The sequence below is a fragment of the Chiloscyllium plagiosum genome, chromosome 24, assembly GCF_004010195.1.
Source record: "Chiloscyllium plagiosum isolate BGI_BamShark_2017 chromosome 24, ASM401019v2, whole genome shotgun sequence".
Classification (NCBI taxonomy): domain Eukaryota; kingdom Metazoa; phylum Chordata; class Chondrichthyes; order Orectolobiformes; family Hemiscylliidae; genus Chiloscyllium; species Chiloscyllium plagiosum.
In genome coordinates this window covers 49,934,703-49,949,403 of record NC_057733.1, presented here as the reverse complement: position 1 = coordinate 49,949,403, position 14,701 = coordinate 49,934,703, and the positions used below count along the sequence as shown (strand labels likewise).

General features: G+C 44.4%; 1 protein-coding gene across 3 annotated transcripts in view; it reads left to right on the top strand.

Annotated features, from left to right (window-relative positions):
- LOC122562281 (protein kinase C alpha type) overlaps positions 1–14,701 on the top strand; it is a 381,850-nt gene that overhangs the window by 130,994 nt on the left and 236,155 nt on the right. For all 3 annotated transcript variants that reach the window (XM_043715075.1, XM_043715073.1, XM_043715076.1), the window contains one exon: positions 13,715–13,797. In XM_043715075.1, coding sequence (XP_043571010.1) covers positions 13,715–13,797 — 83 coding nt within the window. The remainder of the gene's footprint in view (positions 1–13,714; positions 13,798–14,701) is intronic.

Here is a 14,701-nt window from a genome sequence, read left to right as displayed (position 1 = left end):
TTACCCTCCTGCTCCTTCACATCGCAGCCAGGTGGGCAGAGATAGATTTGGATTTAATGTTACTTAATTAACCTGTTAGGACACACCTCTGGAGAAGGTGGCATTTGAACCTGGACCTTGTGGCTCAGAGGTAGGAGCATTACCACAGCTCCACGGGGCCCCTGTTGGATTTCAATTTATTTGCTGCCTTTCAATGCCTCAGGATGTTCAAATTTTCCACCGAAAGAAGCACTTTTGTAGGTACCACAGTGAGCAATTTGCACCCTGCTTGGGAATTTCTTTTTACCGATTGTTCACTACACTGGAGAGACCACTCTTGTTTATCACCCAGTCATTCTGCTTCCCAAGTTTCTTCAACCTCATTACCAACAATATACTACAGAGTAGGAGGAGGCTCCTTTAGTGAAACTGTGCTGTAACTACTGCATTGTATTTATGTTTTTACCAGAATTGGGAACTCAACGATGGCCGGAATATTTCTGACCTATGTTCTGGCCAATGCCTACAGGAAGCAGTTAGGCAGTAGGCAGAAAATTTGAATCTTGTGGTGTTGTGGGTTGGTACAACACAGGGCACTTGTTAATAATGAAAGCATGGTTTGTAGAAGCTGGAATGGTCCACAGTTCCACAGCTAAAGCTTTGTATTAAAGTCATTTGAAAATGTGTAATTTAGTATTGTGTCATGAGGTTCCAGCTCAGCTTGAAAGTTCTTGTATTTCCTGGTTTGGCCTTTAAATGGGACAGAAATTTATAATGTTTTCAGTTTAATGTACAGTTGTCTGCCATGTTCTTTCTATTTATCTGCTGACCTTATGCGTCCTGGTCATGAGGTAACCACACAGTGTTGCAGAAATAAATGAAAAAGAAATGATGAAATTGCAGATGATCTGTGTCTGTGCTATGTTACCATAACAGTGGAGACTTCAGAGATATTCAAATAGCTACTGAAGCCAGGAGCATGAAACTCTGGCTGTTGATCAACCATCTGAAAGTAAGCAAAATGACTAAGATGATGCATCAGATGATACACTTGCCTTTATCAGTCAAGTGTATCATTGCCTCAAAAGACCTGTCTGCAATCAGCAGCAGTCAAATGGAAATCTATAGAATTGCTAACATTCTGACAACTTTAGTCACAGTGCCTTTATTTCTCCCGTTTCTGTGAGTGGTGTCAATTGCGAATGATTGCCAGGTTTGAGGTGTGTGTGTATTTTTGTAATCTCTGTTTCCCTCTCCACATACACTGTGAGGCCCACTAAGTATTTCCAACATTCTTTGTTTTTTTTTTGAGAGAATGAGGTTTTCTTTTTTAATTTTTCTGTCTGTCTATACGTCAGTGAAACCTTGCAGCTGTAACATCATGGACAAAACACTTGAATAGGGGTCACAAATATTCAACAGTCACTAGGACTTCAAATGAGAAGTTTAAAATAAATTTCTTTAGTCAGACAGTGGTGAGAATGTGGAGCATATTATAACATGGAGGGACTGAGAAAATTAGCAGAGAAGCATTGAAGGCAAGCCAGATAAACAACACAAGGGAGCTTGGAGTCAAAGGGTATGTTGATGGGGTTAAATATGTAGAGTGGGAGAAGATTGAGGGGGAAGAAAAATTTCAGCATCGTTTTGTTTTGGATTCTGTAGACTTGATATAATGTTATACCATCCATTCACTAGGCAGAACAGGAAAGTTAATGATATGGCTGGAAGTCAGCTGTTTTTAGTAATGTCAGTGGGAGAAGGTGGAGTGACTTCGAGAAATATTGAAATTAAGTAGTTGTTTGCCAGGACTGAGCTTGAGTTTTGCAGAAAAATAAACACATTTGGTTGAAGGTTTTCATCTTGCACCCATCAGGACAGTTTGTAAGAATACCAGAAAAGGAAGGGAAAACCAGTACACAGTACAAATGTTTCTTGATATTCTTGTGAATTGTCCTGAGAGTACGAGAGAGAAAACTTTCAGCAAAACTCAAATGTTGAACTCTTTGAATGTCTAATGCAAGATTGCAGTTCACTTGGGCTGGGCGAATTCTTAATTTCGGAGACTGAAAGGAAACAGAACACAGACTCCACCCATGGACTCTCCCAAACACACTCTCCCTAAACTAAAAACACTGCAGCAGTTCAACAAGGCAACTCACCATCACTTTCTCTAAAAACGTTCAATAAATGCTGGCTCAGCCAGCGATGTCCACATTATGTGAATGAATTTTATAAATTTACTTGCAGGTTGCAGTCCAACTGGCAACACCTGTCATGTGCTACACAGTGCTGCATCCTGTTTTTAGAAAGTGTGTTCTGTGAGGTCACTATCCTGGGCTGGCTCTACTGGACAGCAGTGGGTTAATGAATGAGATGTCATTACAATCCTCTGTGGCACATGGGATTTGGAGCAAATACTGAATAAACTGGGCAGTGGTAATTAGACAATAGAAAATCATCTTTTTAAAGAGGGTTGTCAATTCTTGAAGCCGTGAGGATTCTTAGGTAAAACATTGAATTAGAGAACACTGGTGGTTGGGAAGGTGGTGATCTCGTGCGGTGGCAGTGTCCCTACCTTTGTGCCAGGAGGCCCAACCTCAGGCCCCATCTGCTCCTAAGGTTTGTTAAAACAGCTGTGAACAGGTTGATTAGAAGTATACATAATTTTAAAAATGGGCAACAGGAAAAGGATGAGGCTATTCAGCCCCTCAAGTATGCTGGGTCATGGCTGATCTGAATGTTCATTCTGTCCACCCACTTACTTCGATATCCCTTAATATGTTGCATCACAAGTATGATCAGTCTCAGAGAGTGCGTTTTCAGTTAATTCCCAGCTTCAGCTGATTTTGACAGACATAAAATGCTCGATTTCCATTATTTTTTGAGTGAAGTAATGCTTCCTGACATCACTGCTGAATGGCTTGGTCCCTCCCTCATGACCAAATCATTTCCCTCTCTTTATCCAATCTTGAACCGTCTTAAAGACCTCTGTTAAATCAATGATTCTTCAAAGTAGGGTCATTGTGAGGTTCCTGCATGTAGTCCCCACACTGCTCAAAATTACAAGTCACTGAGGTATAACACCATGGGGGAGGGTACATAAGATAACGTTCTAGAATGGCGAGGGTGTACGAGAGCATGCTCTAGAACAGTGAGGGTATATGCGACAACATTCTAGAGCGGTGAGGATATACAAGAGAACTTTCTGGAATCCTTATTCCCATTGCACATGAGATGTTGCACAATTAAACCCTGTATGGTTCCTGCATGTGTAAAATCAATCATGTAAAGTGTGAGTAACATAGTACAATACAGTGCGGATCAGGCCCTTCGGCCCTCAATGTTGCGCCGACCTGTGAACTAATCTAAGCCCATCCCCTATACCATCCTATCATCATCCATGTGCCTATCCAAGGACTGTTTAAATATACCCCTAATGTGGCTAAGTTAACTACATTGGCAGAAAGGACATTCCACACCCTTACCACTCTCTGAGTATAGAGCCTGCCTCCGACATCTGTCTTAAATCTATCACCCCTCAATTTGCCCTCTTGTGCAAGCCGACGTCATCATCCTAGGAAAAAGACTTTCACTGTCCACCCTATTAAATCCTCTGATCATCTTGTATGTCTCTATCAAATCCACTCTTAGCCTTCTTCTCTCCAATGAGAGCTGGCCCCAGCCTTTCAAGGATGTAGTTTTTATTTTCTCAGAGCAAGATTTATGTTATTATTGCAAAACACAACCGGAGGGTTATAGTCCAACAGGTTTAATTGGAAGCACACTTGCTTTGGGAGCGACGCTCCTTCATCAGGTGATTGGACAATCACCTGATGAAGGAGCGTCGCTCCCAAAGCTAGTGTGCTTCCAATTAAACCTGTTGGACTATAACCTGGTGTTGTGTGATTTTTAACTTTGTCCACCCCTGTCCAACACCGGCATCTTCAAATCATGACAACCGGAGGGGACAGGTTTCCAACACTTGTTGGAAACAGAGAGGAGGAACTGGCTGATCACTGAGCTCAACATCAGACTGAAGCTCTTCAGAAACCCCAATAACCAGGCAGCACCACTGACTGGTGTCTCACTAAAGGTAGTTCCACTTTTCCCATCGTTCTGGTCAGATTGTTTGGGCTAGCAAATGAAAGCAGGAAGTGTGGGATCAGTTGATGTGCTGGAAGGTCTGGCCTTGTCTGTGTGCTCCACAATGAAAAAAACTTGTAACCCACAGCCCTTCAGTGAATGAAGGTCCAGTTTGTGTCAAGCCTTCTTGTGGCTAACTGTTTTAGCCTCAGTATCTTTTTGGATTTAAGCCCCACACCATGAGGATGGAGAGTGATGACAGTGGGCGAGGGGAAACTAGTGTATTTTTGGATGGCAAAAACTGAAATGCTATTTTACAAAATAAAACCTCTTTATTGTTTTCAGAATTCTTTGGCTATGTTTAAATAGATGCACTTGGCGTATTTTAGCCACAGATGTATTTGGAGGAAATTGTGAGGATGGATTGACGCAGGTGTCTGTAGAATGACTGCTATTGCAAATATTATTCAGGACAGTGAAAGTCCAGGAAGTACAGATACAGAGCAGCATGTAGTTCAGAGACTGGAGAACATCGTCCCAGTCATGTGATAGTGCCCTCACCTCTGAGTCAGGAGGCCCAGAGGTGTGTTGTAGCATCTCTGAACAGCAAGATGGCACAGTGGCTCAGTGGTTAGCACTGTTGCCTCACAGCGCCAGGGACCCGGTTTGATTCGACCCTCCGGTGACTGTCTGTGTGGAGTTTGCACATTCTCCCTGTGTCTGCATGGGTTTCCTCCCACAGTCCAAAGATGTGCAGCTTACGTGAATTAGCCATTGGAAATGCAGGGATGAGGGAGGATAGAGTCAGAGGCTAGGTCTGAGTGAAATGTTCTTTGAAGGGTCAGTGCAGAATGGGCCAAATGGCCTCTGTATGGACTGTAGGGACTCTATTCAAAGCTAGTCTTTCTCACCCTGAAGCAGCCAGTTATAGAAAATGGAGGAGACCTTTTCCAAACATCCAACTGGGGAACAGCACAAGGGATAAGTCAAGTCCTTTCTATAGATAGTTGGGGATGATGGGCCTGGTGGTGGGAGGTGCGGGTATGAGGGATAAATCATTAGGGAGTCAGACAAACCAGCCTCTGAGCTGGTGATACAATATCCAGATCATGTTCAACACTCACAACAAAAGTTAAAGGGCAATCATTTGAGATAAGAAGGCCTTTGCTCACACCTCAATAACTGTTATCTTGCTCACTTGATTAGCTTCGTTGATTCACTTCAGAGCTCCTACAGATTCTGCTCCAACACCTCCAAACTCCTGGGTTAACAAAAACATCACGTACTTCACTGGACAGCATTTCCCAATGTCACACTCTGAATTCTCAGCTCCTCAGAGCAGAGACTGTCAAAGATACCCTATAGTGTCCAGGGATATGCAGGGTAGGTGGGTTAATTGTGGGAGATGTGGGGTTCCGGGGATAGGGTGGAGGTCTGGGATGCTGTTCAGGCAGACTCGGTGGGCTGAATGGCTTCTTTCTGCACTGTAAGGATTCTTTGATTCCAGGTAGGAATATCGGGTGCTCCCAGATGCAAAGGGATTCCAATGTGGCTTTCCACAATGTGTTGCTTTAACATTGAGTGTCAGCACTTTACCCTTTCACCATGTATCCCTTTTGAAACGGAATAGCAATTGGATTAGCTGGGCGCTTTAAAACAAATAAGGATCATTTATAACTCTGGAACTCAGCTTCTCGCTTTCAAATGCAGCAATTTGTGTCTTAAAGCTTCCTAATCTTATTTTCAGTCTCGGATTTAGATATGAGATCCCATTAGTAAAGATGTTTGGTGTCTCCTGAGGTTCAGTATACAGGGTGCTGACCAGAATTGCCAGCATTTATCGTCCATTTGTAACTCTTTCTGGGGATTACTAACACTGCCTCGGTTATTGCATCTTCGGTGGTTTTATGGAAAAATAAATGTTTTCCTTCCCAGGGAGATTAACATTGATCAGTCCCAGCGGATGGCTATCAAAGTGGTGCACATCCAAGTGTGAACAGATTAGTTTTGCTTTCTGTTAATTGAAAGGCCTCAGCCAACTGAAAGCAATGAACCAGTCCAGTTTGAAAACTGCTTGCACTTTCCCGTAGATGTTCTGGCGAATGGACATGGAATAGATGGGGTGAACCAGTGGATGTTGGCTGTAAGAAGAATATTATTACATTGTTCTGTAGTGCCTCAGGACTTTTTACAACATAAATAGTGCCAAATGAAGACAAATCTTTGCCCGAAACATCGATTTTCCTGCTCCTTGGTTGCTGCCTGACCTGCTATGCTTTTCCAGCAACGCTCTAATCTCGACTCTAATCTCCAGCATCTGCAATACTCACCTACGCCTAAATTTTTGTGGTAGTTCAGTTCAGTCCCTCATGAGTATCTGCTGGGTCAGATGCTGCTAAGGAATTCTCCAAGATGAGACTGTTCTACCTGTGAGGCTACACATGTGGCATAGCAGGGATGTAAGAGTTGGTGCCCAATTAGGATCCACGGTACTGAGTTAATTCTGTCTATCAAACCAATGCTGGCTGATCTGGAGAAATCCCACCTCACCCTGAAGCTCTTTCCACTAGTGCCCGTCCAGTTGGTCAGGAATCTATGCTTTCACTGTTCTCGTGTGCTGTGAGCTTTTGGTCATTCGGTCAGTGTCTGAAGCAGGCTGGGAAAATAGACCAAGGGGTAAGTTAGCAAATGAGCAGTGGCAGACCTTTCTGCAGATAATTCATAACACTCAGTGAAATGTATTCCAGTCAAACAGAGGAATTTGATTGGAAGAATGACCAACTGGTGGTTAACAAAGGCAGTCAAGGAGTGCAGCCAATCAAACACCAAGGCATACAACATGGTGAAATCTGATGGTAAGCCATAGGACTGGAATTTTATACAAACTAGCACCAGATCATTAATAAGCTAAGAGGGAGAAAATTGATTCTGGAAGTGGAAAGAAAGGTAAAAACAAACTGCAAGAGATTTCTACAGGCACATACAAAATAGCTAAAGTTAGTGTGGGACCCTTGGAGGAATTGACAATGGGGAGCAGGGATAAGGGAGTTACTTTAAACTGATGTTTTGCATCAGACTTCATGGTGGAGTTCACTATAAACATCCCGGAGGTAGCAGAGAAGCAAGGTGTTCATGGGAGAAGAGATCTTCTGACAGCTTCTGTCACAAGTGTCAAAACATTTGACAAGCTCATGGGACTAAAGACAGACAGGTCACCAGGACCTAATTGCTTATATCCAAGGATTTGAAAGGAAGTGGCTGCAGAAATCCCACAATTCACTGGATTTCAGGCAGGGATTCAGGAGATTGGAAATTTGCTCATGTGATGGCTCTGTGTCAAGAAAAAGAGGCAACAGAAAACAGGAAACAGTAGGCCATTAGCCTAAATCTGTTGCTCAAGGTAATGAAGAGGAAATAGTAGAACATGTGAAAAGGTGTAATGCAGTCAAACAGGGTCAACTTGATTTTATGAAAATAAATCACATTTGACAAATTTGAAGATATAACAATCAGACTGACAAAATGGAACCAGTAGATATAGCATATTTGGATTTCTAAATGGCATTTGATTAGGAGCCCATAAGATAAATGCTCATGGTTTTCTTTAGGTAATATATTAGCTTGGATTGAAGACTGGTTAGCACAGACATGGGAGTAATTAGTTTTTTTCAGGTTAGGGAGATGTAACTAGTGGAGTTCCTCAAGGATCAGTCCTAAGCCCACAGTTATTTATATCAATGATGTGGAGGAGAAGGCAGAGTGTAATGTATCCAAATTTACTGAGAGCTTAAAACTAGGTGAGAGCTCAATAGCTCAATGATAGCTTAAAACTGGCTCAAAACATTGTTGTGATAATGACATAAAGAACGTGCAAGGGTCTATTTGTTAAGTAAGTCAGCAAAAACTTGGCAGGTGGAGTTTAATGTTGGAAGGTGTGAGGTCATGCACTTTGGCAAGAAGAATCAACGTTTTGAAAATGTGTTGCTGGAAAAGCGCAGCAGGTCAGGCAGCATCCAAGGAACAGGAGAATCAACGTTTCGGGCATAAGCCCTTCGCTGAAAATGTGTTGCTGGAAAAGCGCAGCAGGTCCCGAAACGTCGATTCTCCTGCTCCTTGGATGCAGCCTGACCTGCTCCGCTTTTCCAGCAACACATTTTCAGCTCTGATCTCCAGCATCTGCAGACCTCACTTTCTCCAAGAAGAATTGAAAGGCAGACTGTTATTTACATGGAGAGAGAGACTCCAAAAGCTACAGCAAAGGAAGATTTGGGAGTTCTTGTGCATGAAACACAAAACATGGGCATGCAGCTGCAGCAAGTAATTAAGAAGGCAAATGGGATTTTAGACTTTGTTGCTAGGGGTTTGGAATTTAAAAATAGGGAAATCTCAGTTACATCTGTACAGAGGGTAACGAACGGCTGGAATTTTCTATCCCAGAAAATTCTGGAGATGAGATCACTGGAAGTATTTAAAGAGGAGGTATGTAGATTTTTGAAATATTGGGGAGTTGAGGTCTATGAGGAGCATAGGAGAAAGTGAGGACTGCCTGAAGAAGGGCTCATGCCCGAAATGTCGATTCTCCTGCTCCTTGGATGCTGCCTGACCTGCTACGCTTTTCCAGCAACACATTTTCAGCTCTCATCTATGAGGAGCATGCCCAGGAATGATAAACTATTCAGAAGGATGCAGGCGTGAAGCAAAAGGAAGTGGTAACATGCGGTAGGATGAGTATGGATCAGGTGTGAGCAGGTAGAGCAGAAAGAGAGGGATAGCTGAGAGGAAACTCTCTCGTTTCCAATAATAGTGGTGCATTGGGTAAAACGGTGAAAGGTAATAATTTCAAATCAGACTTGAGCATGTAATCCAAGCTGATACCTGAGTGAAAGATACAGGATTCTGAGTGCACTGGGAGGCGGGAAGATATTCGTAAGTTTGTAGGTGACGCCAAAATTGGAGGTGTAGTGGACAGCGAAGAAGGTTACCTCAGATTACAACGGGATCTTGATCAGATGGGCCAATGGGCCGAGGAGTGGCAAATGGAGTTTAATTCAGATAAATGTAAGCTGCTGCATTTGCAAAGGCAAATCTCAGCAGGACTTATACACTTAATGGTAAGGTCCTAGGGAGTGTTGCTGAACAAAGAGACCTTGGAGTGCAGGTTCATAGCTCCTTGAAAGTGGAGTCTCAGGTAGATAGGATAGTGAAGAAGGTGTTTGGTATGCTTTCCTTTATTGGTCAGAGTATAGGAGTTGGGAGGTCATATTGCAGCTTTACAGGACATTGGTTAGGTCACTTTTGGAATATTGTGTGCAGTTCTGGTCTCCCTCCTATCAGAAGGATGTCGAGAAACTTGAAAGGGTTCAGAAAAGATTTATAAGGATATTGCCAGGGTTGGAGGATTTGAGCTATAGGGATAGGCTGAATAGGCTGGGGCTGTTTTCCCTGGAGCATCAGAGGCTGAAGGGTGACCTTAGAGAAGTTTATAAAATCACGAGGGGCATGGATAGGGTAAATAAACAAGGTCTGTTCCTTGGAATGGGGGATTCCAGAACTAGAGGGCATAGGTTTAGGGTGAGAGCGGAAAGATTTAAAAGGGACCTAAGGGGAAACGTTTTCACGCAGAGGGTGGTACGTGTATGGAATGAGCTGCCAGAGGAAGTGGTGGAGGCTGGTACAATGACAACATTTAAAAGGCATCTGGATGGGTATATGAATAGGAAGGGTTTGGAGGGCTATGGGCCAAAATGCTGGCAAATGGGACTAGATTAGGTTAGGATATCTCATCGGCATGGACAAGTTGGACTGAAGGGTCTGTTTCTGTGCTGTACATCTCTATGACTCTATGACTCTATTTCCACTATTGGTGAATCTCAATCTGGGGACATAGCTGCCGAACACAGGGACATTCATTTAAAACTGAGATACAGAAGAACTTCTTCTCACAAGACTGTACCAAATGTCTCGAATTCTTTCTCTCCAGAGCTCTGGAGGTTGGATAACCAAGTATTTAGATTCTGAAATGTTGGGGAGTTGAGGGTAATGAGGGGTAGGCACCAAAGAGGAGTTGAGGCCCGGAACAGATGAGACACAGTCTTATAGAATGGTGAGGCACGTTTGAGGGGCTGAATGGCCAACTTTCACTCTTTTTGTTATGTTTTATTACCACTCACCTCGTAAAAAAGTTGTTCCTAATGTCTCTGCTACACCTCTCACTGAAAAGCTTCCATCTCTGGCTGTACCTTTTCATTCATTTCTGGGCTGTGGGTGTCACTTGCTGGGCCAGTGTTTATTGCCCATCCCTAGTTGCCCCTTGAGAAGTTGGGGGGGAGCTGCCTTCTTGAACCACTGAAGTTCACCTGCAGGAGGTTGACCCACAATGCCAGTAGGGAGGGGATTCCAGGTTTTTAACCCAGTGACAGTGATGGAACGGTGATATATTTTCAAGTCGGCACAGTGAGTGGCTTGGAGGGGAACTTGAAGGTGGTGGTGTTCCCATGTACCTGCTGTCCATGTCCATCAAGATGGAAGTGGTCATGGGTTTGGAAGGTGCTGTCTGAGGATCTTCAGTGGTTTTCCTTGTCCCATCAGTTGTCAACCTTATCTAAATCCGTCAGAATCTTGAACAACTCTCGGGAATCTCCCCTGATCCAATGAGAACAATCCCAAGTTCTCCAACGTAACCTTATAATTAAATACTCTCTGCCCTGCAACCATTCTGGGAAATCTCTTCCGCGCCCTCTAAATGATTCTCGCAGAGATTACAAGACAATATAGGTTCTTTTACACTTCTTTTTGCAGGTATTTTGCCTTCTGCATTTCACACTGTCGCCTGTGTTTCACCTAGTCTGGTACTGAAACACAAAGTACAGCCACTGTAACCAATGTAAATTACTTCAATTTCTGGCCCCCCCCCACCCACCCCATAGAATCAAATTTGCTTTAGTAACAGCAGAGAGACACTTAACACAAAACCCACTTCACCACTTTAATGCCCAAGCAAGTTTATTCAATAACGAACGAGTAATACTAACAGACAAAACATAACATCTTTAAAGTAATTAAATTTAGCCATCTTCTTGTACTATTAGGAGCAATGGCTTCCAATTCATGCAGAGCATTTCAGTGTAATTGCTTTCTCATGAGGTAGTTATGTTTCATTGAACTCTAAGTGCCACAAGATGCTGTCACTGGAAAAATGAAGACAACAACGTGCATTTATAATGCATCTTTAAAATGATAAAGAGTCCCAAAGTGCTTCACAGAAGCAATTCTCTCATAAACAGGATGACAAGCTACGGGAGGAAATATTGGCTTGGGTTTTCCGATAGCCTATCGTTGTTTCTGTATCGTGGCTGGGAGTTGTGGATTGGGATCTTGCACAATACCAAACGTGGGGAATTGTCCAGGAAATTGGATTTCCTGATGGGAATTCTCTTGATGCTGGAAGCTTCCGAAGGTAAATCAGAGACATCAGAGAGTTCAGCTGCAGTTTATTGCACTGAGGGAATGGTAAGGGTTAAAAATCTAGTCTGACTGCTGGCTAGCTCTCAAACTAACCACCCAAGCCATCCCCTATACAATCATTCACTCCCTGACCAGGCTGCCCCAGACCATGAGTTGACACCTCCTGGGGGGCTGACACCAGCATCCCCCCACCCTCCCCCACCCCTACGATGCTGGAATCAACTCCCTTCCATTGCCCTACGTTGGGAACTAACAACCCATCTTGCCCCAAGAGACTCCTGTCTGCCCCACTACCTGCCCTGATACACCCATTCCTTCTTGTTGAACATGACTACACCCTCCACTCCTACCTCTACTCTAATCAGTCTGTGACTTACCTGACAGCTCACCCAGATGGTACCCTAACCCCACACTCACACACCCACCCCATCCCAGGAGCTGACAAAGTGGCTGCCTGTGCTGCTGGACATTTACACCACGCAATACGGAAACCTCTGCCGTGAGGGTTTGATTTGCACTCCCTCTCCTGCTGTCTGAGGGACCTATTGGTCTTCAGGTACACCTCACGTTTCTGAAGGAACTATGATAGGAATCTCCTGCCGGGAATGTGGAGCTCTTCCTTAATATGAAAAAGTACCGTGACTGCATATAGCATCCCAAATGTGGGAGAGTCCGGTCCATTTGGTCAGATCACCAAACACCTGGCCAAAGAATCGTTTGCTCGGAATGTGTTAAAAGAAGGAAAGTGATTTGGAGTGTTAATGGAGATTTCTCATGGTCCTGGCCAAGGACACGAAAGGCACAGTCACCAGCATCAGAACGATTAAAATTCATTCATGACCTTACATCAGAAGTGACACACTGCAATATTTTTGTTCTTTCAAATGGAGAAAGCTGATACCCAGTCAGACTGTCACACCTGGTCCTTAAAAGCAAAATGCTGTGGATGCTGGAAATCTGGGAGTAAAACAGGAAGTGGTGGAGGAACTCAGCAGGTCTGGCAGTACCTGCAGAGAGAGAAACAGAGGTGACGTTTTGAGTCCAGTAGTTGTGAGCAAGATTTCTATCAGGCTTCTGTTGATTGTGTGGTGCAGTGATTGAGGAACAGTTTAACCTTTGATAGCAGGGTGTAAGCTTGAAGTGATCTGATTGGACTTGGTGTTTGAAAGCAGCCAATGCAGTGGTTACACCAGCTGACCTGAAAGAGAGGTTCTGCAGCCAGGAGATACACAACCTGGTCAAAGTCTTAGAAAAGGCATGTTAAACAGAACATTGCCCATAAACTGTACTTCTTGTCAAACAATAAAGATGCGTATTTTTAATAAAATTGTATGTGTGAGAAAGAGACGACTTGCTTTTGTAAACAGATTATAACTGTGTGTAAGAGTCTGTGTGTCACTGTGTTTGTTTCTGAGTCAGTGAGTGAGTGTGTGTTTGTGGGTGAACATGCATGCCAAATGAATAAACCCCAATGAATAATGGCCCACAACTAATATCAATCAAGAGGCTATGGGTTTTTCAGCTTCAGTTTAAATATTGGAAAACTGGGAAACCCATGAGCTGGATCTCCATTTCAACAGTGACCAGCACTTTCGAGAGACTTTTTACTTGAGAAATAAAAACAGAAATATTGGCAATATTCAGTAAGTCAGGCAGTATCTGCGGAACGAGATACAGTTCACATTTTAAGCTGCTGACCTTTCATCAGAACTGCAGGTTGTTGGAGAGGTAACAATGAAAAGAAAGGTCTGTCTTGGGGTGAAAGATGGGAGACATTTAATGAAAGAAGGGAGGAGGGGGGGGTTGGTCCAAGGCAAAAGGTATTGCTAACGGGGCGAGGAGGAAATGAGAGATCAGGGAAGAAATCCAAACCATAACCACACTGCACAGTAAAAATTCCTGCCATTCTGTCTGCCTCACTCTGTAGCACTGACTTGTGTTGGCCGTCTCGTTCCCCCCGGAACAGGCCTCTCTCTCCCCAGTGCCCGCCTGTGAGTGAGCTCTGACAGGAGGCTGCTGGAAGGAGGTTGGGTGAATCTGCACTGCAGTCAAGTCCAATCCCATCTCCCTTCAGTCTGTGTCTGAGTGTGTGTCAGTGTTTGTTTTGATGTTGCTTGTTCTCCTGCTTGTGGAGACTAGTTTTAACAGTTTTCTCCCTCTGTTTTTTCCTTTCTCTCTCATGCAGTTTGCTGTTTTGTGGTTCACAAGAGGTGTCACGAGTTTGTTACCTTCTCCTGCCCCGGAGCAGATAAAGGACCAGATACTGATGTAAGTCCAGGCTTTAACTAACAGCTCCTGGTGGTGTGCTGATTGCTTTCTCAAATAGATTACTGACCCTGTGTTGGTGCGAATAACCCTTTATTTCCAGGATGGGAGATGAAAAATTAATGCCATCACTGGCAAAGCCACCGGAATGTATTCTGTTGCCTTTTTGTTGGAAAGTTTCTCTGTCAAAGCTGTTGGAGGTGGTTTAAACGTGCGTTAGTGGAACATTGTTGATGAGAGTTTGCAGTCAGTGCCGTGTTGCTAAGAGTCTCAGCTGTTTTGTCCAGTTTCTTCTTCCTTCGTTCCTCTGCTTGCGTCAGTTTGGGTGTTTCACTCCCACCATTGAGTCCATTCATCTGCTACTGCTCCCTATGATAGCCCTTCTCAGAGCTGGGGAGATGACCTCCTGACGTGACTCTCCATGTCCTTGGTTCAACTACTTTAGCACTTTAGAGAGTCGCAGCTCTCTACCACGTCCTCCATCTCCACCTCTACCTCCTACACCTCCACCTCCTCCACCACCACCTCCTCCACTTCCATATCCACCTTCACCTCATCCACCTCGACCTCCTCCACCTCACCCCCACCCTCCTCCACCTCCACCTCCACCCCCACCTCCTCCACTACCACTTTCACTGTCATTTCCACCAACACTGGGAGCTGGGGACAGTGTCAATGGGAGCAGGGGGCAGTGACAGCAGGAGCTGGGAATGGGCAGTGATAGGGGGAGCAGGGGGAAGTGACAGGGGGAGCTGGGATGGGGCAGTGACAGGGGGAGCTGGGATGAGGCGGTGACGGGGGGAGCTGGGATGGGGCAGTGACGGGGAGAGCTGGGATGGGGCAGTGATGGGGGAGCTGGGATGGGGCGGTGAAAGGGAGAGTTGAGATGGGGCAGTGACGGGGGAGC